The 23,573-nt window shown below is 37.0% G+C and overlaps 1 protein-coding gene across 1 annotated transcript in view; it reads left to right on the top strand.

Moving 5' to 3' along the window:
- The window catches only part of UBR5 (ubiquitin protein ligase E3 component n-recognin 5), a 72,784-nt gene that overhangs the window by 33,012 nt on the left and 16,199 nt on the right, over positions 1-23,573 (top strand). The window contains exons 16-39 of the mRNA XM_009891818.1: positions 2,013-2,156; positions 2,251-2,362; positions 2,537-2,691; positions 3,591-3,788; positions 4,941-5,151; positions 5,747-5,791; positions 9,150-9,276; positions 10,741-10,892; positions 11,290-11,385; positions 11,824-11,947; positions 12,270-12,367; positions 13,211-13,359; positions 13,799-13,890; positions 14,831-14,977; positions 15,073-15,191; positions 15,273-15,399; positions 15,500-15,629; positions 15,856-16,016; positions 16,564-16,803; positions 17,039-17,162; positions 18,436-18,547; positions 19,694-19,825; positions 20,742-20,999; positions 21,383-21,651. Coding sequence (XP_009890120.1) covers positions 2,013-2,156; positions 2,251-2,362; positions 2,537-2,691; positions 3,591-3,788; positions 4,941-5,151; positions 5,747-5,791; positions 9,150-9,276; positions 10,741-10,892; positions 11,290-11,385; positions 11,824-11,947; positions 12,270-12,367; positions 13,211-13,359; positions 13,799-13,890; positions 14,831-14,977; positions 15,073-15,191; positions 15,273-15,399; positions 15,500-15,629; positions 15,856-16,016; positions 16,564-16,803; positions 17,039-17,162; positions 18,436-18,547; positions 19,694-19,825; positions 20,742-20,999; positions 21,383-21,651 — 3,522 coding nt within the window. The remainder of the gene's footprint in view (positions 1-2,012; positions 2,157-2,250; positions 2,363-2,536; positions 2,692-3,590; positions 3,789-4,940; positions 5,152-5,746; positions 5,792-9,149; positions 9,277-10,740; positions 10,893-11,289; positions 11,386-11,823; positions 11,948-12,269; positions 12,368-13,210; positions 13,360-13,798; positions 13,891-14,830; positions 14,978-15,072; positions 15,192-15,272; positions 15,400-15,499; positions 15,630-15,855; positions 16,017-16,563; positions 16,804-17,038; positions 17,163-18,435; positions 18,548-19,693; positions 19,826-20,741; positions 21,000-21,382; positions 21,652-23,573) is intronic.

The raw sequence follows: 23,573 nt of genomic DNA on the forward strand, positions 1-23,573 counted from the left end.
CAGCACTTTAAAAACTGTCAGCATTTCTTTGAACACATGAAAAGTGATGTAAGTGAAATGTGATGTAGGTGATAACACTAATAGCAGCCAGAAAGCATGTAGAAGAAAATGTTTAGTTACCAAGATAGGATATATTAAGTATTTGGGGATTGTGTCTTTTCTTCAGGTGTGTTTCTTCCCCCACCCCTGATTATAAATTTGAAACTTCATAAACAAGATTTCATACTCTCTGCTCAGCATTGACCATTTAGAATCTTCTGTTTTCAGAAACAGCCCAAATTTACAATGCTTTTGTAGCAACATTTAGTCATTTAAAAAAATTAAAATTCCACATGTCAGACTAGAAGCTGTGGTTGAACCATTGGCATGTGATTTCGGGCTTACAAGTTAGTCTGGTACCCTTAAAAACATTAAATGTACCTTGATCAAATTTAAAAAAAAAAAAGAAATCACGATTTTTGTCTAGAGTGTTGTCTTGCAAGTTGCAATAGAAATCTGTCTTGTATACTCTATATCAGAGTTAATGTTCGTGAATCTTTTGACAAGGTCTGAATTTTGAAATTTTTGGGTAGTATTCTTACAGTCATCAGTGATGCTCTACTACTAAAACTAGGAACTCTGAAACTAGAGTGAAGTTTCAGCATGTGGGAAACAAGTGCTCTGACTCCATCCACAATAATCTTTGTTACAAAAAAATCTGCTAATACTTTTGTATTTGGCAATATATCCTTTTCTTTAGCACACCTGCTAGGCTGCACCTAGCTAGAGGAATTGGGAGAAAACATGGAAATGCCTGGATTTTTATTGCCTACAATATCTTGAAAATCTGAGAGATGTTTTTCATTTTCAGGGATGTTTTAGTTAAAGTTGATTACATCTAGATCTTTAATATTGTTTTATAAGCACTCTCTGTAGAAACTACTGAGAAATTAAGGCCTAATCAAGATTAACGGTTGCTTGTGGCTAGTTTTGATCAAGACTGAGAGCATACTGAGATCTTACGAGTACTCAAAACATTTTCTGTCCTTCCCCCTACCCCCGTCCCTCTTAGCTTTGTTTTCCTTTTGAGAAAATTATGGTCTCAACCGGAAACTCAAAGGACCTTGCTGGTTGGTGATAGCATAAGACGTTTCTATATCAAGGAAACCTATTTTGACAGTTCTGATTAGACATGCATGGCAGCAGCTCTTTAGAGAGGCTTACAGTCTCAGAAATTACTGTCTCAGTGTGGGGTTGAATAAATTCCATTTCTTTGGGGGGGCAGAGAAAGATGCAGATTCTTGAAGTATATCTGGATAGACTTGTCTGTATCTGACAGTCCTAAGGGACTGCGTGGAGAACTTTATCATGGAGTGTAAGGAATAGGTAATAGACCCATAAACTGACACTTCTTTTTTCCACTATGCACAGTCATTTTGAGGAATGAGCCCTAGGACTCTGCAGCAGAGGCCAAACAGATGGGGCCAAAAAAAAAAAAAAGTGATTTCCTGTTTCTTGCAGTTCAAAAGCTAATGGGCACTTAAAGAAGTAAGAGGCTCAGTGTAGATGCTTTTTGTTGAACTGCTAGCTAATGTTTGCAACTCATTGCCACAAGAATAGTGTTTATTTCCAAAAGCGATTGGACAATTTAAGAAGAGAAGGGTCTATCCAGGCTATTAAACATGAAGTTGTGCTGTTTCCGCTAGGTAGAAACTGGAAAGATATCAGGGAAGTATCAGTAGGAGCTTCTGTAGGCAGTTGGTGTTGGTTCCTGTCGGCCATAGGATGTTGAAACGGGGGGACTTTTGATCTGATTCAGGATACCTATGAAGTCATTAAGAAATGCAAGTGTTAAGATTTCGGTAATTTTAGCTAAACAACAAGACAAATGATGAAGAGCTGTAGAATTTTATGACTGACTATTGTAAACTTTTTTCTTTTCCTGATAAAAGTCTGGTTTATTTTGAAGCAAATCAACTTCAACAGTTTCTATGCAAAGCTTTTGGTAAAACTGTGATGTGTTTTGCTTGTAGGTGCTAAAAGTGGATGGTGCTTACGTTGCTGTGAAATTTCCAGGCACATCCAGTAATGCAAATTGTCAGAGCAGTTCTAATTCAGATCCTGATCCTTCTTCTCTTCTCCAAGACTGTAGGTTGCTCAGAATAGATGAACTGCAGGTATGTCTTTGTGAAACATTGAGAAAAGAATCAGTATTTTGAAATGTCAGCACTGTGTGCTTAATTAAATCTTAAAATTTTACATATGTTTTAGGTTGTAAAAACTGGTGGAACTCCAAAAGTCCCTGACTGTTTTCAAAGGACACCTAAAAAGTTGTGTATTCCTGAAAAAACAGAGATCCTAGCAGTAAATGTAGATTCAAAAGGTAAGTAGGACATACCCTGTCTCGCTTCCTGCTGGAAAACAACTACTGTCAAACTAACATGAACAGTTGTTTCCGTTGATTTTCAGTAATTCCTTAAAAGTCCTTTACTTAGGAGTTCTTTTACTGATTGCTACAGAAAAAGACATTAACTTTTTTCTTTGTGTGTCTTTGAAGGAGTGCATGCTGTTCTGAAGACTGGGAACTGGGTTCGATACTGTATATTTGACCTTGCCACAGGAAAGGCTGAACAGGAAAATAATTTCCCAACTAGCAGCATTGCATTTTTGGGTCAGAATGAGAGAAGTGTTGCTATTTTTACAGCTGGACAGGTTTGTGGTTTTGTATCTCAATCATTTAACCTCACTGCACTTCACTTCTGTCATCTTTGGATGGGATGGTGCAGCCTTTTCTAAGACTTTTCCAAATACTGGCAAAGAAATAGTTCTTCAAACGGGTTTTGAAAGACTTGCTGATACCATTAATATTTTGAAGGCGCAAGGGGAATAGCAATCTAACTCACTTAAGCACTTTTAATAATTTTACTCAAATTCTACCTTGAATAAAAAGTAAAAAAGGGGGAAGAAAACTTGACAGAGTAGTTCCTGTATTAGTGCAAACTTGTTATCTAGCTATATTTTGGAATTGGGTCAGGTGAAAAGTCTACTCTTGAAAATAAATGGAAATGTTACGAAAATCTGTACTTGATACTAAAAATGATATATCGAGGTTTTGTGGTTTATTTTATCTGATTGATTGCACTGTGCAAGCATCCTTGAGAAGTGCTGAGAAAAAAAATACCAAAATCATTTTGGTAACTTCCACAAACATGATATACTTTACTTAGTATAGCTGAAGGAAACATTTTTTGGCAAAATAATTGAATTTGAATGCTTCGTTTCTATATATTCAACTTTCTCTGGAGCATTTAAGTAAGCTTAAAGTATAAGTACTATATGTTTCATTGGTAATGTTTTGTAATGAATGTATGTCATAAAGAAGGTATTTTTAATAGTATTTACTATGTTAAGCACATTTGAGGCATTTGAGGAAGGGAATCTGGTATCTTGTGCTGCACCAGTTGTAACGATGGGAGGCAATGGCGTAAATGAGAATTTTAAGTCAACTGTTCTCATTGTTGGCAGTCAAGCAGAACGGGACCTTTTGGGAATGATATTTGTAAATTGTGGAGACTTAATGTTAAAACTTTTTTTTTTTTCCCCAAATGTAGGAATCTCCTATTATTCTTAGAGATGGAAATGGTACAATCTATCCAATGGCAAAAGATTGTATGGGTGGGATACGAGACCCAGACTGGCTTGATCTTCCACCTATTAGTAGTCTTGGAATGGGTGTTCATTCCTTAACAAATCTTCCTGCTAACTCGACCATCAAAAAGAAAGCTGCTATTATCATTATGGCTGTTGAGGTAAAATATTTTCTTTACAATAGAATTATATGCTTTTTTTCCTTGCTTTTAGAAAGTTATGCTTAAAGCGGCTTCATGTTTAGATACATGTTTAGATGATTTATATAAACTAATAAACTGATATATATAAACTAATTTCTGCAGAAGATTCTCATAGAAACATGAAAGCACAAACAAATTTACGTAGTAAAGTGGAAGATCCATTTTGGGGGTACGTGGCCTCTCTATCAGGCTTTTAACTAGTAATATTTTCTTAGGCATTACTTTTAAAACTGTTACCTTTTTATGTATACTACCAGTATACAATTTTATTTGTTTTATGGGTGCAGTTTTTCTGAGGGATCCAGCAACTTCTTTTCTTGTGAATGCAGTACTTTTACTTTTTTTTTTTTAAAAAAAAAAAAAAAACCTGTATATTTGGACCATACATTAGGCAATTATGAGAGTCAAGCGAAGATTTTTTCACTTGAATTGCCTGTAGAGTTCTGTACTCATCTGTGGTGCTGTATGAATAGTTCTACTGTGAATTTATATATCATACTTGTATAAACCTGTCAGTGATTTGGTGGAGTTTAGTTAGATCTGTTGTGTGCTATGCTGCCACCAGGAGGTATTGTGTACCTGCTGGACTGAGATTGATTTCACAGTGCAGTGTTCCATCACTGTGGAAAAGCTTGTTATATATGGAGTGAGCCTTCCAGACCTTCAACAGCTTCTATTCGTTCACGTCTCAGCATATATATTACTTGCTTAAAATAAGTATGTACGAGCTAGTTAGTGTAGACCCCTTAGTTTTTTCAGTTGTACCACTTTTCCCATGTTACATGTAGTCCTGAAATAGAAGTAATGTATCCTAAGAACTCAGCTATGAAGCCAAAGGCATACTTTTGTGAGCCTGGTAGCTTCTGCTGCTTAAGCCTCTCCTTTTCTTTTACTTGTCTGTGCCTGAATGTGTGCTGTTTTCTGTTTTTAACAGTGCTATAATTGAGATGATGCATATTCTCAATAGTTCCTGCACTGACTTCCAGCCAATGTCCTAGATTTAGACCTTTCTATTAATTTAAAAACCAGAAAACTAGAAGCACTTAGGAAACTTGTATGTCTGCCTTTTGTATTTTAAATTGTTGAAATATTTTATTCTTTTGAGTACAGAAACAAACTTTAATGCAGCACATTCTCCGATGTGACTATGAGGCTTGCAGACAATACCTGATGAATCTTGAACAAGCAGTTGTCTTGGATCAGAATCCACAAATGCTGCAGACGTTCCTTGGCCACAGATGTGACGGAAACCGCAATATTCTGCATGCTTGTGTGTCTGTATGCTTTCCAACCAGCAACAAAGAAACAAAAGAGGAAGAGGGTGAGCTCAACAATATCATGAAAATACTTTGAAAATAAACCTTTTATGCATTTTCAAGAACGTTGAAATAAACACTGCATTCTTCACATATGGGTGTCTTAAAATTTAGCACCTAAGATGCGTCCTAGCTTTTCAAAGGTGCTGAGACAACATTTTTATTACTCTCATAAGGATTTATAAGAATTCAGTAGTTAAGACCGATAAGCTGTTTTTATTGATTGTAAAAGACAAACTTTCCACATCCACATGTTAGTTTTAGATGAAAACAAGTATTTTTCCACCTTTATATCACTAATATCCCCATTATATCACTAGTAAGCTTCTAAGAGAAACGATATTTAATATTTTTCAAGTGTTATAGTATATGTTAATGTCTGCAATAAGAAATGTGAAAGAATGACTTTCTGCTAATGCCAGTTACTGACACCATTTTAAAATGTCTGCTAAATACTGTTATGTAAAAAGTATAAACAAGGTTGGTAAGTCAAGCACTCAAAAATTAGGAAATGCCAGAATTAGGTTTACCCAGGTGCTATACACGGGTATGCGTTGTGAAATGGTCTTTAATTACACCGTCATACTATTTTTTCCACAGGACTACCTCATTCAGTGCACAAGATGGACGGTGCTCACCGAATGGGTAGCTATTCAATATTTCTTTTTATCCTCATCATTCAGTGTGTGGCCCCATTCCTTATTTATCGCACGCCATACAAACCCTGCACTGAATAATGAATGAACTTCCTTGTGGGATTTTTGTATGGTGCTGTCATTGAATTTTAGTCATTTATAGACCTTAATTGTTCCTCATATCCCTATTTCTAAAATGGGGGTAATGCTGCAGATTTCTCATCTTTTGAAGGTATTATAGCCTGAAGTTTTTCTGTATTCAAAGCTATTAACTAATTTTGAGGATTCTGTTTGAGAAGCCTAGGGCCTGATCTCATTTTTTTGAGTAGGTGTTATCTCAAAAGACTTCATTCTAGAGCTGGATTAATAGTAGTTTTAGTTGTTCTGTGAATGTTAATTATTTCTGTGAGTCAGGCACCTTTTAGTTGTCTAGAAATGAGTAAAATGTATCACAACCATCTGTAAAAACTTGTTTCACAAAGTTTTGTGTGCTGTTAGATGTGGCAGAAATAGTTTCCAGTTCTCCAAAGTGATGTTCAGTGGCGTTAAACACAAGACAGTGCTTATCCCTCTCCTTACCAAGCTGTTGCTGCCTTGCTGCGTGCCTTCCAAATGTTGCAGCAAACGGCATAAACAGCTTGCTCATTGTACAACCCTTCATCTTTAGTGTGTCGTCCATCCTGTGCACTGATTGAGGCAGGGGTCTTGTTGTGGGGGGGGTGGGGGAGGAACAAAACAAAACAAACAAACCCCAAAACCAAACCAAAACAAAACAAAAAAAAAACAACCTAAACCAACCAGCCAAACAATACCCAACTGTGTAACTAAAGATTGTTTTACTACAAGCACACAAGGAAGCTGAAATAAGGATGCATGGGCAAACTTCGTCTGCCTTTTCTTAATTTGAGTGCTTGTCTTTGCAACCTTGGCGTTTTTTCAGTAAACCTCCATTTTTTTTCAGTTCATTTGGATGTAATTTAACTTTCTGAAAAATAAAACGTGAACCTGGTAGACTTGTAACACCCCTCTGCCTCTCTCTTTCCACTCACAAAAATTGTTTTAAAAGGGGATTCATATTTTTAGATTCAAATCGCATTCACCTTCCACTGTCACTGTTAGTGATGGATATTAGGACAAGCGTATTTTCTGTGCATCATCTGGAGGGCAGTGGTAACTAATGTTACTGTCTGTAAGTTATACAGCCACCTGTTAAACTGTAAAAGAAGTTTGATTTAGGAGTAAAGGCTTCAATTCCAGACTCCAGGTATGATGTTCCTTAACAATGGCAGAACATGCTGCCCCTTCCCAGCTAGTACCTGCCTGAGATCCTTTGCTCTTCTTGATACAGATTCCTCCTTAAGTGCCAGAAAGGGAATACTGAGGGCAGGGACAAGCTTTTTTTTTGTTCACAGATCCTGTGCCTACTTTCACCGTAGTTCCTGCAGCGTTTGATAAATGAATTGCAGGAAAAATGGCCCCAGACCTGCAAAGACTCCTCAGTCTCATCAGTAGAAAGGATCTTGGAAAAGACAAGTCCAAAAGAAATGTCCAAAGCATGTGAAATCATTAAAGAGTTACAATACTAAATGTCAGATAACTGTACTGAACACCTACAAGCTGAGTTTTTTCTAGACAATTGGGACAGACTTCAATAGGCAACAGAACAGCAAATTACGCTTAAAGCCAGAGCATTTACAATTGATGGGTCTCCAAAAATGAATACTAACTTCATAAGTGGAACAGTGAAAATTCAGTTACAGTTTAGTGTGGCACCAAAGACAGATGAAATCCCTCTGTTGCAGAGAATGGTTGTATTGCTTGAGGGATCACTCTCGAGCTGTGACCCTCAGTGTGAGGGGTCCGGAAGCACGTTGTGATGGGTCATGAGTCAAAAGAACTAGCGGGTCTTAGAAAAGAGTACAGCACAAATACAATGGCACTTGCAACTATGGGCCAACTAGTATAGAACTAGAGGCACAAGAGTAATATTCTGCTAAGTGCCTGATAGTCATCTGCTGTGGTAGTAGGTGATTTTTGTCTCAGAAACCTGCACAAGCAAAACTTAGATCTTTGCCACTTCAGGTAGTGATGAGTAGAAAGATGTAAAGAATAAACATACTATGAAAGCTGACAAATGCCATCGAATTACCTTATTCTACGAACTCAAAGTTAGAGGTATTAATAATACATTCTTGTTTTGAAAAGGGAAAAAAAAAAACCCAAAAGGAATTATCCAGGTCTTAGTACTGTCAGTGGAGAAAATATGCGTGCAGAGGATGGTGACTGTCAGTCTGAAAAGCATCTAAATGGAAAGCGAGCACTAGTGAGCATTAACCATAGCAACTTTGAGACATGTCCTGAAAGAACGATAAGAGTCACTTTAAGGATTTTTTTTCTTTTTTTCAGAAATACACCTGTTTCTTCTAATTTGTACCAAAAATTGCCTTTCACTCTGTTGAAAGGAAAATTGCCCCTCTCCTGGCCTGTACCATGCTGAAAGTGGCTTCTCTTTCAGTTCTTTCTGGATCCACGGCTGTAGTGATTTGTAATTTGCTATGTAGTGGCTATGTGTTCTTTAATTGTCAGTAGCTCCTAAAGAAGCAATGACTTACTCTGTGCAAACCTTGTATAGCTGACTTTAGTGTTTATTTATCTTGTAGATAAATAAACCTACTTTAGGTTTTTGATTCAGGTGGCTGTTTCAAGTTTTACTGTAACTGTACAACTAGGCAATTTTTTATATTCTGTGTAGAACTTGGCACAATTCAGTCCTCATTATGACTAGGACCTTTAGGTGTTATGATGCTTAGGGTTTTAGATGTTAAAAGAAATGCTCATTCTTTCTAATGTAAATTGATTGTGCTACATTATTATACTCATAACACGGTTTTCCTAAGCATGCTCATAAGTTGATTTTGTATCTTACAAGCCCACAACTTTGCATTGTTGTTCATAGCTGCTCATTGTGAAGTGTAGGGTTTGTCTTGTGGTGTTCTGGGTTTTTTTGGTTGTCCTTGCTTTTGAAGCCTTGACTCAGCAAGTGTCAGCAATCAGCTATGTGATGGGTCCTTGTCTCTTGATGATACTGAAAACTGAAAGCTTGTTCTGGAATTTGGGTGGCTTGGATTTCCTTCCTTGATGGTCTTTTAGAAACCAAACCCAGTCAGAATCATGGTTAAGCTTGTCCAAAATAAAAATTTGTATATAAGCCTACTCTGTCCCTGTAAATATTTAAAAAAACCCAAAAAAACAAATAATCAAAATAGCAGGGAACATTTTATGATTAGTGACATTTCATACTTTATACTGCTTCCTTATGATTTTCCCAAGTGAAATTTTGGCATTAACACATTTTCTTAATTTTTCAGAAGCAGAGCGCTCTGAAAGGAATACATTTGCTGAAAGGCTCTCGGCTGTGGAAGCTATTGCAAATGCAATCTCCGTTGTGTCAAGTAATGGTCCAGGAAATCGGGCAGGATCATCAAGCAGCAGAAGGTAAACTGACTTAATGCTTTCTTCTTTGCATGCTAATTTTTGTATTACCAATCTCTTATTAATTCTTTCCTTCAGTCTAGTTTAAGAATGGGCTCTATTTAAGCTTAAAGTCAGATTTCAATTCTTCAAGTACCAAACTAGAGCTCTAGTGTTTGGGGTTTTTTTTTGAAGCCTTTTCTGGTGTGAGAACTAATGGTGGTATGTTTCTAAACTAATTCTGTTTTCTGGGGTTGGGGCATTGTCTCCTCAGTTATAAAGCGGAAATGCTCCTCCTTGTGGGGAAAGGGAACTTGAGGATAAGCTCTCGTGTTCTTTGCCAAGGAAAATTAAGGATTGCAGAAGTACTGTAATAGCACCCAGGCTTGTTCTTTTAAGAGAGTTTCTGAGGGAGGTGGTCACTTATGCAGATGAATAATACTGAAATAAACATAACACTAGTGGTGAGTGGTTTGTATCGAGATGGCTCTAAAGGATAGGTTTCTGACCCTGACAGAATCCTAATTTCTGATGACATTTATGTTCTTCCTCTTTCCATGATGGTAACTGAGGGGTGCTCATGTCAAGGGAATTTAATGGTATCTATACAGAGTTCTAGTCAGTTCAGAGCACTCTGGATGAGGGCATAGTACAATTTTTTTTACTTAGCTCTGTATTCAAAGCAATTGACATGAAATGATGTCTTTGTCCTTCCCAAGCTATAGTCCTCATCACTGTGATCTTTTTGATATGGGAGATAAGGGTAAGAGTTGAAGCTTCCCTCCAACATTCTGTAGGAGACATTACTCTTAAGAGGAAGTGCATTTAAAAAAAATAATAAAATCACCTTTATGTTTGTACTTCTCTGTATCACACTGGGTTCTTTGATTTCTACCTTATTCGTGCCACCTTTCCCTCTAGTAAGATGATACAGAATTTCTTGAAATTGTTTGCTGACTGTCCTCAGTAAAGTAGTACTTTCATGTGAAGTAGCTTCAAACAAATAATTTTAGAAAAAAACCAACTTTCCAGCCCTGTTTTTATTCTTTCATTAACATCATCTTGCAGTTGGATTTTTAAAAAACAACAGCAACAAGAGCAAATCCTTGCACAAGCTTAACACCCCTGCCAATGAGTTTGGGGTGAAAGGAATGTCAAATAGTGGTAATAATACCCATCAGATGCTGCTCCCTGGAAGAGACAGTGCTGTGGTGACCAGGGAAGCGTTCTGGACTCAAATCTGTCTTGATACGTTGCTGGCTGACTCTTCTTCCAAGGCCGTTATAATCTGTTGAAACAAAACAGAATACAGGAATGAAAACTCTTTGCTCGTTCTTCTTTATAGAGTCATAGAATGTTTTTTTTATGCTGAAGAAAAATGAAGATAAGAAGAGTTTGGTTCCCTTTTCCAGTGTGAAATTCTGCTTTAAAATGTTCTAATTGTAAATGAAAATGAGATAGTGTGTTTTACCTTGGTTTTGTATTCAGTTTGAGATTAAGGGAAATGATGAGAAGATCCTTGAGAGCTGCTGGATTGGGTAGACATGAAGCTGGTGCTTCATCAAGTGATCACCAGGACCCGGTTTCTCCACCAATAGCTCCTCCCAGCTGGGTGCCAGATCCTCCTGCAATGGATCCGGGTAAGTCTGCTCATGTATCTCATTAGACTGTAGGATGAGAGATTTAATACAGGAACTGACGGCTTCTAAGGTGAATCACTTCGATTTCAGCGTGAGACTGAAATACCTAATGTCATTGAGGTAGCAAGAGGTCACGGAGGTAGCTTTAAGAGTTTACTGAAGACTTAACAGCCTTTTTTAAATCCACTATGTGTCTTTCTAACGCTGGTGTCAAACTTCTGTGAAGTGTGTTTTGTAATGTCGAGTTACATTACTAATCTAGGAATGTGGCCGTTTGTAGGCAAGACTACCAATTAAATACAGAAAGCCTGCAGTGTGTTAGACATTGCAGAAAGAGCATGTTGTTAGGGATGTTTTTATGTATTGATATACATCCTGCTGTTCTGTTTACTGAAAGATGGTGACATTGATTTTATCCTGGCCCCCGCTGTGGGATCTCTTACCACAGCAGCGACTGGCACCGGCCAAGGACCTAGCACCTCCACGATACCAGGTGAGGACATACTGCTTATCTGATTATGCTTTAGAAGGAAAATGATCTCAAAAGCTGTCTTCGCTTGCACAGACTTTCTGCATTGGAAAATGCCTCTTATCAGATGAAGATTGGATTGAAGGAGAATTTCACAAGTGTGCAGAAAGTAAATGAAGCACCATGCTGCGTTTTATGTAAAAATCATTTTTACCTGGGGAATGATAAATATGTAAAAATATGGTAATCAGCATGAAATTGGGATTACTGTCTGTATTTCAGAATGTGATTTGGAATTGAAATTTACAGTACTTCAGTGAAATATTGCTGAAACTGGCAAACCACTGAATAGTCAAGCTACTGATCAATCACCCCAGTGAAACATTGAATTATTTGCTTTTAATAGGTAGTCATTTTTTGAGGAAAAACTGTTCCTCTGCAATTTTTTTTTTCTCATTACAGGTCCTTCTACCGAACCCTCTGTAGTGGAATCAAAGGATCGGAAGGCAAATGCTCATTTCATACTGAAATTACTATGTGATAGTGTTGTTTTACAACCTTATCTTCGAGAATTGCTGTCAGCCAAGTAAGGATTTTCATATGAATTCTCACTATGCTTTGTAATGTTGTATCACCTGAAATTTATTAAATAGAAGCCTTTTTTAAAAAGGCTATTTAAAGGCACATTCATTAGAGAATGTTAAAATATTGGCTGTATTTGCATCCTGCCATCCCTTAAAATTAGGTCTATTTCACAGAAGTAAAACAAAAGAGTGCTTATTCAGTCCCTGGTTTTTCTCTTTGCACAAGATCAGCAGTGCTACATTTTCATATATTTGTTTCCTACTTCTGTTTTAATTAAAAATTTCAGTGTGTTTTTAGCTTGACTGTTGTTTTTTTCCCCCTAGGGATGCAAGAGGCATGACACCATTTATGTCGGCAGTTAGTGGCCGGGCATATCCTGCTGCAATTACAATTCTAGAAACTGCACAGAAAATTGCTAAAGGTACACCAGTTTTAGTAATTATTAGTGTGTGGTTTCCTTCTAAAGTTTGGTATGTGTGCAGATTCATTATTAACAGTGCTTTTTTTTGGTGAACTTGCATGTGCTTGAGCAACTGGTGATGGTGGTAAACACCTCTTTCCAAAACACTGTATATTGCTGCATGTTTTGGAAATCTTGCTATTTTCCTCTTTTGTAGTGTGTATAGTACAATAAATTTCTATGAATGTTACTGCTTTTGTGTTCTTTATAGTCTTTTCAGCATTTCATTGCTGTACAGACATCAGTGGATTAAGGTACTGTTTTTCAGTAGCACAAAGGTATCACCTGAAACTTCTTTATTTGAATTGGAAAAAAATGATATGATAAAGCAGTATGCCAAGCTAGATCCTGTTCCTGTCTTCCACCTCTTTTGATGGTGGTATTGAATTGTTTAAGAGACATATGTGAAGTTGAACTTCAGGAGAAACTTAAGCAGTTTAGAACTATGGTGTGACAAAGCCTATAGGACTGTGTGTATTCCTTATAAGAATATTGGCCATAAATTTATTTTTTAATCCTTCAAAATTGTGATCCACTGAATTGATTAGAATATCAGTGAATTTAACACTGGGGAAGAGTTAGTGATTGTATTTTTCAGTCAGGAATTTGCAGCAGTTTCTGTAAGAAATACCTTGAATGTGACAAGCAGAAAGCTTTCTCAAAAAACTGTGACAAGAGACTTTATTCAAACTTCTAAATCCATATGGGATTTTGTAATGGCAAGCATCTGTCAAGTATGGATACCGTTGGTGGGGTTTTGTTATTTTATTTTTTTTTAACTTTGGTATTCTATTGTTTTTCTAGCTGAAGCAACTTCTAGTGAAAAAGAAGATGATGTGTTTATGGGAATGGTTTGTCCTTCTGGTACAAATCCAGATGACTCTCCTTTGTATGTTTTGTGTTGTAATGATACATGCAGTTTTACGTGGACTGGTGCAGAACATATTAACCAAGTAAGTCTTTTTTAATTTCTTCTTTTTAAGTAAATAGGAATGTGTTTCCACCATGTATTCTGTTAGTCTACTAATCTAATTCTTAAATTATTATTAAAGTTGCATTGTTTTAATTATTGTAACTTTTAAATCTGGTACAGTTACTGCCTCCCCAATTACTTTGTACTCTCAAATCTGGCTCTGCTGGTCAGAATATGACTGTTCATGGGTGTGGCTTTTCCCCTCTGGCTAGCTGTGGCAAAAATTTTGATGGAAACAGCTCTTTGAAAACACTGAATATTCTAACTAACAATGAAGTTTCACTTTCTAGAATTGACTTATTTCTAAGTGGAAGCATCAGTTGGAACAAGTGCAATTTTATTGTAGCCTGAAATGCTGTGAGATTGCAAGTGCTGTAGGGAGAAAACTATGCATAATATTTTTGGTAAATTTTTTTTAGGATATATTTGAATGCCGAACATGTGGCCTATTGGAATCTCTTTGTTGTTGCACAGAATGTGCAAGGGTCTGTCACAAAGGACATGACTGCAAGTAAGTATAGTATTCTGTTTCTTATAATTAAATCAATATTTTTGTGATTTCATTTGTTTACTGAGAGTTAATAGCTTTTTTTCCTTTGTTGAAGTGTTAGAGAACAGAAGATTAATAAAATATTTAAAATATCTTCTTTTTCTTTTGCTCTGTAAGATTTATTTTATGAATCAGAATTGAAAGAGTAACCTGAAGCAGTCGTGTACTATTTTCACTTTGTAGAATTTGGAGTAAATGAGTAATTCTAACACCCTCAAAATGTTTAACATTCTAAGAAAAATACGTCTAAATAATACTATGTTTTCATTTTGGGTGCCTCCAGCAGTTTTCTGAAGCCACTGAATTCTGATGACAGATCATTCTTGTAAATGTTCAGAAGGCAGTGTACTGTATTAATCTCTAACATCAGCTGTAATACCAGAAAAAGTGAGGAAGCAGTGAAACGAACAGTCCAGATGTCTCTGAACCTGGCCAGAGCTTTGAAACTGCAGATTTTTTGTACCACTGTTACAGGGTGTAAATGTTACAGCATTAGTATCCTAGCTATAGTAAGCCAACAGATACAATTATAAAGATATTCTCAGCATTGTAACAATCACTGAGGTTTTACCATGTCATGAGGATTTCCAACTTAACTTTCTCGGCTGGAGGCTATTTTGGGGAAGAATAAATGGTCTTGGAAGAGTTTTACTAAGGCACTATGAAAAGCTCTGTAGTGAAACTGCCCTCTTAAAATGAGGGTGGGAAATAAGAACAGCAAATGTCAAGTGTTGCCACATATAAACTCTGCATTTCTCTTTTAAGCTAGGTTTTGGCGTCTTGCTACTATAATAAACAAAAAACTCTAGTGGGAATCTTAATGTGTACACCCTCAGCCTGTGTAGAAAATACTGGTATACTGCTGAGCAGTGTTGCAGCTCACCTTTTCTGCTTCTTGTAGGCTCAAACGAACTTCTCCAACAGCCTACTGTGATTGCTGGGAAAAGTGCAAGTGTAAAACACTAATTGCTGGACAAAAATCTGCTCGTCTTGATCTGCTTTACCGCCTGCTTACCACCACAAATCTTGTTACTATGCCAAATAGCAGGCAAGTTCATATTTGCAGTGGCTAGGGCAGAATAATTTTCATTATTTTTAAATATGCGGTATATCATATCTCCACTAATCAATTTTTCATTACAGGGGAGAACATCTGCTGCTGTTTTTAGTACAGACAGTTGCTAGGCAAACTGTGGAACACTGCCAGTACAGACCACCTAGAATTAGGGAAGATCGTAATCGTAAAACTGCGAATCCTGAAGGTAAGAGCTGTTTCAGTGAAATAAATAGCAAATTCCATATTTCACTACCTCTTTTTTTATATTGCTTTTTTGTCTCTTTAGATTCTGATATGCCTGATCATGATTTAGAACCTCCTCGTTTTGCCCAGCTTGCTCTGGAACGCGTTTTGCAGGACTGGAATGCACTGAAGTCCATGATCATGTTTGGCTCCCAGGAAAATAAAGACCCGTGTGTATTTACACATAGTTGTCAATGTAAAGTTTGATCTGATATTTGAGACCTGCTGACTTACATAAAATTTATTTCCTTTCTTTTTGTTTTTTCCAAGTCTTAGTGCAAGCAGTAGGATAGGTCATCTTCTGCCTGAAGAACAGGTTTACCTTAATCAGCAAAGTGGAACTATTCGCTTGGACTGTTTTACACACTGCCTTATTGTCAAGTGCACAGCAGACATCTTGGTAAGCACTTTTAGCCGTGTTTTACGTTAGATTTTCTGAATAATGTGATATTATAGTGTATCTCAGGTGATATGCTTGGAGACTAATTGGAAAATAACTTCAAGTTGGTTGTGTTTACATGAATTTATACTGTTATGACTGTGGTGTCCCTTTGAATCTTAATCTGTCTTGTTTCATGCTTCTAAATTACACATCGTTATTGGGTTGTAATGACTTGTTTCTACAGCTCTTAGATACTTTGTTGGGCACTCTGGTAAAGGAATTACAAAACAAGTATACGCCAGGACGCAGAGAAGAAGCTATTGCTGTTACAATGAGGTTCCTGCGTTCTGTGGCAAGAGTGTTTGTCATTCTTAGTGTGGAAATGGCTTCCTCCAAAAAGAAAAAGTAAGTGGGGAGGGGTGGGGGGGTGTTGGTTGTGGTGGGTTTGATTTTTTTTTTTTAATTTAAATATTTGTTCTCTTATTAAATGAGTTGATACAAATCAACAATAGGCAGAAACATAGGCATTAATTTGCGATCTGTAGGCAGCATTGTGTGGAAAGGTGCAAACCTCAAGATCGCACAATAGCTGCTGGTATCTCATGTAGCTTTTTAATACAACGCTTGTTCAACTTAAATGTTCATACTGAACCTTTCTGTTTAAAACGTTAAGATTTTTGGAAGTAGGGTTTTTTAACATGTTAAAATTACAATCTGTGGTTATTTATCAGTAATATATTTAGATATCCAGTCTTAGTCTTCAATTATTGAATGATAAATGTTTTTAACTGACTTGAATAGCTGTGCATATTGGTACTATACACACACAAATGTATGTATCTGTTAAAGATAATTGTCTTGAGGTTTTGAAAATAAAAATTAATATCACCGTAAAGTTTTTTGGAAAAAAAGATGTATTTGACCTTTATTTTTCTGTATTTTTTTTCCCTAGCAATTTTATCCCACAGCCAATTGGAAAATGTAAACGTGTATTCCAGGCATTATTGCCATATGCTGTTGAAGAGTTGTGCAATGTAGCAGAATCTCTAATTATTCCAGTTAGGATGGGAATTGCACGTCCTACAGCACCCTTTACTCTTGCTAGCACTAGTATAGATGCCATGCAGGGAAGTGAAGAACTGTTTTCTGTGGAGCCTCTGCCACCCAGACCATCATCTGACCAGTCTAGCAGGTAAAACTTGCTAAAGCTTACTGTTCGTTCTTTTCAAACACTCGAGAAAGGTGGTTTTCTTTTGGGTTTTTGTTAGCTTTTCATTACGAGAAATGTGGTGAGGCTTCTTATTCTGGCCAAGCATTTTGGAAGTACTTTCCTACTGACAGTTTTCTACAATAATTTAGGTTCATAATGCCTTGCAGAGGTCTAAATCTACTTTTGGGTGTTTGTTTGTCGTTTGTGTTTTTTTAAGTTCTAGTCAATCTCAGTCATCCTACATCATAAGAAATCCTCAGCAACGACGAATCAGCCAGTCACAACCAGTTCGTGGCAGGGATGAAGAACAAGATGATATCGTTTCAGCAGATGTGGAAGAGGTCAGTCTTTTTTTTTTTTTTTTTTTTCCTCAGGGGGTGTTTTTTTCTTCTCAGTGTGGCACCAAATGCATTAGCACATGCTTTAACGTTTGAACCAGAAATCAATTCATAGAATTGTCTAGGTTGGAAGGGACCCTCAAGATCATCTAGTCCAACCATCAACCTAACACTGCCAAAACCACCACTACACTGAGTCCCTTAGCACCACGTCTACCTGTCTTTTAAATACCTCCAGGGATGGTGACTCAGCCACTTCCCTGGGCAGCCTGTTCCAGTGCTTGACAACCCTTTTGGTGAAGAATTTTTTCCTACTATCCAATCTAAACTTCCCCTGGCACAACTTGAGGGCATTTCCTCTTCTCCTATCACTTAGTGCTTGGGAGAAGAGACTGACCCTGAGCTCGCTACAACCTCCTTTCAGGTAGCTGTAGAGAGCGATAAGGTCTCCCCTGAGCCTCCTTTTCTCCAGGCTGAATAGCCCCAGTTCCCTCAGCTGCTCCTCATGAGACTTGTTCTCCAGACCCCTCACCAGCCTCATTGCCCTTCTCTGGACACGCTCCAGAATCTCAATGGCTGTCTTGTAGTGAGGGGCCCAAAACTGAACAGAAGACCTCTGATTTGCAAAAGATACTGTGTAGTAGTTCATGAACTCCTACTGTGCCATAAGCATTTTGTTTTAACAGAGCTTTGTAATCATTGTTTTGTATCCAGCAATATTTAGTCATTTCAGAGTATACTAAGTGCCTTACATTTGACAGAATTACAGTATGATTTAGAATGCTAATAAATACATCTGTCATTTCTTTTATATATAAAACTCATGCTATATTATAACTTCCTGTAAAAAAGTTTTTAAGTCTTGCAGCATATGGTTACTATTACATAGGTTCTATTAGAGAATGAGAGGGTCTTTTACCAGGATGGTAGCTCTTCAATATTTAGAAACTAATTCTAGGTTTTATAGTCAGTTTTACCCTTTCAGCAATAAAATCTGATGCCGAAAGCTGTGTTTTATTTGTGGTCCTGGCCTGATAATTTTTTTTTTTTCCACAACACTGTAGACTGTACAACCATGTATAACTACTGTGGCTGTAAGTTCATTTTCTGTTCACATCAGTTGAGTTGTGAGGTCATCTTTCTCAGATGTGTTTTTTTTATTTCTTAGTTTTTAAATAGAATTTTGCCCTGAGTTTTTGAAAATACATAGATTGTCTCTGATATAGATACTATAGACAGAATATACTCTAGTATAAAATTGCAATGCTCTTTCCAGGTTGAGGTGGTTGAGGGGGTAGCTGGTGAAGAAGACCATCATGATGAACAGGAAGAACACGGTGAAGAAAATGCTGAAGCAGAAGGACAGCATGACGAGCATGATGAAGATGGTGCGTATAATGTACATCATTCATATTAGTGGTCGGATGAGAAAACTGTGTGTCAAAAACAAAAGGCATCTTTTGGAGTCACCAGTGATGATGATTTGGGAGACTTGCATGAGTAGAGAGAATCCAAGGGTTTCAGACTATGCATCTTACAAAAGGAGATGAGTAAAATTATAGATAACTTGTAGTAGGCAAGTGCACAAATATTTTTATTTTTCTCTTTCTGCATGAGGAGAAAATATTAAGGTACTAAAAGATAAAAAAAAAAGTTGTTATATGCTTGGTTAACAATATCTATTTTGCCTTTTGTATTTGCTGCTGTAAAATGTTATTGACATAAACTACTTGAAGGACTGAAAAAATAGTCTAGCTCTTGTATGGCTTAATGATAGAATAGTGGTTATGGTAGATGTGTTCCCAAAAGGGATCTGAATCATAGTGAGCTAGTTTTCAAACCAATCACAAAATATTAAATTACGGTTCAATGTTTTTGTAGACAAAATCAATCCCTTACGTATGAAAGTTCTTGCCATTAATAATTTAATACTTGTCTTGTATTAATTAGCTTGGGATTAGATGGTGCAAAGCTGTGATTAAAAAAAAAAAAAAATCTTCTCTTTCTGACTGTGCCTTGTGCTTCCAGTCAACCCATTTAAAATACAGGAAATCTGTTTATTCACTTGCTTAGTATTCAGAACATTTAATTCTCAGAACTTAAACTAGAATAATAGAACATGTTTTTTTAATTAGAAATTTTTTTTTTAAGTTTTCAGGTATTCCTTAGATACATATTTGAAACAGCATATGGTTAATTGTCCTAATACATGTGCATGAAGAATTGTGGAGCCTTTTGTTTTGAGTGACTAATTCTGAATCCTTAAAGTTTTAATTTTCAGTGTGTGTGTATTGAATGTATATGTGCAGTACAGAGTGAGAGGGCCAGGGGTTGCTAATTGCTGGAAAATTGGAAAATGTGCTCTAAGTATTGCTGCGTGTTTGCGCTGATTTTATGACCTCTCCCTGCATATCCATTAACTTCTGCTATAGTAAGAAGCTCTGGGTTTTGTTTAATGTCTTATATGAGTCACTACAATCATTCTATTTTTTTCTGTTTCTAAACATGAGATGTTTTGTATATTGGTTTTATAGGCAGTGATATGGAGTTGGATTTGCTAGCTGCTGCTGAAACAGAAAGTGACAGTGAGAGTAACCACAGTAATCAGGACAATGCTAGTGGGCGCAGAAGTGTTGTCACTGCAGCTACTGCTGGGTCAGAAGCAGGTACGACACATCATCATGTGTTTAATCTAGCTGTTTGAATTTAGATATTAGGATTAAGTTGTACAGGAAAAGGAAATGTGTTAGTGACTGAACATGGCTTTAACAAGGGCAGAACTGGCTTCACCTTAAAAATATTATTCTTTGCCTTTGGATCTGGACTGCATCCAGCACTCCAGAGGTATACTGCAGATATGACTTACCTTACAACTAGATTGTACAGAGCGAGAATTGACTGGTTATGACATTTTAACACATACCTTTCCCATGTAATCTTATTTTTCCTTTCTTTATTTTTTTTTCTCTTCACCAGCTTCTTCCCTCCCACCTCTGCCTGCCCCACATTTCTTGTTTTTCCTTTGCTTTTCCTTTGCCTGTAATTGTATGGTACTATGCAGACTTTTTGGATAAGAAAATGCGCTAAGATGTGGCCTATCTATTTTGCTCTTGTGGACCTTCTGCATGTGTTAGCCAGAAATTGCCTTGCACTCTTGTGAAGTGAAATGAAATGTTTTCACTCATTGTTAGTGTAGAAGTTAGATGTGGTTTAAAACAAAACACAGAACCTGACCAATCATTTTAAGGCTTTTTGAAAGCAACTGTTTTACTGTCTGGTTCGGAAGCATAATTTTTAGAATTCATTGCCTGGGGCAGAATCAGTGAAGAATTTCTAAATCAATTATTTCTTACTTTATGTTTTGAAATGTTAGTAATCTTACTGCTTTTTCATGAAACGTCTGGAAAATTAGCAGCATGCTATTAGGACAGTTTATTAAAGACTTTCAGTAGTGCTACTTGAACCTTTTTAGTACATGTAGTTTCTTATCATGGAAAAAGTTTACAACGCTGACATGATATGTGCATGCGTGTACAGATGTGCAATTGTCAGTTACTCTTTATTGCTTATTTTCCTCAACAGGAGCTAGCAGTGTTCCAGCATTTTTTTCTGAAGATGACTCGCAATCAAATGATTCTAGTGACTCTGATAGCAGCAGCAGTCAGAGTGATGACATAGAGCAGGAGACCTTCATGCTTGATGAGCCTCTGGAACGAACCACAAATAGCTCACATGCCAATGGTGCTGCCCAAGCTCCCCGTTCCATGCAATGGGCTGTACGTAATACCCAAAACCAGAGGACTACTAGCACTGCTCCTTCTAGTACGTCAGCCCCAGCAGGCAAGTCTGAGTAAAATGCATGCATGAATGTTAGTTAACTCTGGCTTTGTTTCTTCCTCTGTTTTTGTTTGTTCTCTTAAGGATGAAATCTTATCTTTTTGTCTTAGAAGGACAGTGCTGACCTATCTTGACTGTTCCAGTTCTGGTTTTGAATTTTTAAAAAAGGATCTGTTGTAGTTCTTAAGAAGATACGAGTATTCTTACTGTAGCTAGTAATTTTTTGCTAGTTACAGTTGTGATATCAGTAATATTTACAAGTTTATTTCTAGAAATGTTCATGATATCAGTCAATACAGAAAATACGTAGCAAAGGTTAAATAAATTCACAGAATTCACAGAATTCACATTAAATTCATTAATGACATACCTTCTTTTATGTTTAGCAAGTTCAGCAGTCTTGATTTACATTGATCCATCAAACCTACGTCGGAGCGGTACCATCAGTACGAGTGCTGCAGCTGCTGCTGCAGCACTTGAAGCCAGCAATGCAAGCAGCTATTTAACGTCTGCAAGCAGTTTAGCAAGAGCATACAGTATTGTGATACGGCAGATATCTGATTTGATGGGTCTGATTCCCAAGTACAATCATTTAGTATACTCCCAGATCCCAGCTGCAGTGAAGCTGACTTATCAAGATGCAGTTAACTTGCAGGTAAGAATATCCAAATCTCTGTAGAAAAACGTAATTTCAATGCAGTTGGGCTTTTTTTTTTTTTTTTTTTTTTTGTAAAGTCATGGAATTGTTGAGGTTGAAAGTGATCTCTGAAGATTTTCTAGTTCAAATTCCCTTCAGGGTCAACAGGAGAAGGCTGCTCAGGACTGTCCCTACTTAAGTTTTGAATATCTCCAAGGATGGAGACTCCACAAATGCTCTGGGCAACCTGTTAAGTGTTTGACAACTCTCATAGTAAAGAATTTTTTTCTTGAATTTAAATGGACTTTCCAAGTATTTCAATTGGTGCCTATTGCCTCTTGTCCATTCACTGGATATCGTTGAGAAGAGTCTGGCTCTGTATACTTTATATGTTTTTGTTAGGTATTTATACACACTGATAAGATCCTCCTGAGTTTGTTTCTGGAGTCTGAACTGTCCCAGCTCTCCCAGCCTCTCCTCATATGCGAGATAGTGTTGGCTGAAGTAGCTGTAGTTAATAATTCCATTAAGTTGTTCATATATTTCATATGCGTATATTCTTTCAAAAAAGGAATTTCCATTTTGGTTTTTTTTTCCCCAATTAAGTCTGACTGGTATATAATTAATACTTAAGTCAGGATCGGCTGCTTTGCAGATACAAGTAATCTCTACTAGAGATCTTTTGCCCTGTTCTTTTTGTTGTGAACTGTTGAGTCTATAAAAGAAGACAGTTAGTTTAATTAGTTATCTAATTAAATAAGATAAGATTTGTACAGGTAAATGTACTGTTCACTGTCCCTTCTTTCAGGGACGTGATCATCCTTTCCCTGTTATGTGCGTATTTTTGGTACAGTGCTCATGACTTGTTTTTTGAAAGTATATGTAAAAGGTATCTTTAGAGAAAGTATGTGAAAGGGAAGACTGGTATCTGGCATGTATAGAAAAAAGTTTCAGAGACTAAAAACATGAGAGTGAACTTCAGTGTGTTCAGAAAGTATATGTCAACCTGCATGTGGGCATAGTGTGTAAAGTGAAATCATATGTAGTGAATTTAGTACAAAAATCAACTGTCAGAATAAAACTGTTGCTTTGGGGAGTCCAAGAAATCAAGTGATGCTGTTTTCTGTTAGTAGTACTGTGTTCTGGGATGTGAAAACTTGTTAACAATATATTTACTTGTAATTGAGCCACAATGTATTTGTAGGGCTCTATTTTCACCGTGCGGTGGAAGAAAAAGGCTACTGATTTGGGAGAGGAGTGTTACAAAGCTATTCTGGGATCAAACACTGGGGGAAATATGCAGGGAAAGAAATAAGAGAACATAGTTTTATTATGGAGGAGGACCGGTTTCTGCTTCTGTTCACTGTTTCTTTGTGGGAAAATACTGTCTTTGCTGAGTAGAGATGTTTTTTGCCAGCTGAGTGCACAGGAGAGCTGTCCAGCTGAGGCAGCGGGAGATTTGTATTGGCGTGGGAAAGCTTGACAGTGGAGGTTTCATTTGGATGCAGAAATGAGGTTGAGACAGCATTTTGTTAGTTTAGTAGATACAAGAACATTTGAAGTGCGAGGGATGTTTTTGAAGACCAAAATGTAGAGGAATGAAGAAAGCAGACTGATGTTGGATAAAAAAACCCAACAGGTCAATGCAGTTAGCGAATAGCAAGAAAATCAGGCTCCAGAGCCAGTATTGGGAACAGGTGAAGAAAATACTGGACCAGGAGGAGAGGTTTGTATGCAGACATAGTTCTGTAGGCAGGTCTTAACTTTGTTGTCTTCACTGAGTAAGTTCCAAGGGGTGACGAATGGTGAAAGATCTGGCTGGTGAATGTCATAGCAGGATAATAAGGGCTCTTAAATCTACTAGAAAGTCACAGATTAGACCAAAATCCCCAAGATGCGCACATCTTGGAGATGCTGGGTGGTCATAAAGTGAAGAGTAG

Source organism: Charadrius vociferus, unplaced genomic scaffold (assembly GCF_000708025.1).
Source record: "Charadrius vociferus isolate BGI_N301 unplaced genomic scaffold, ASM70802v2 scaffold15, whole genome shotgun sequence".
In the NCBI taxonomy this organism is placed as follows: domain Eukaryota; kingdom Metazoa; phylum Chordata; class Aves; order Charadriiformes; family Charadriidae; genus Charadrius; species Charadrius vociferus.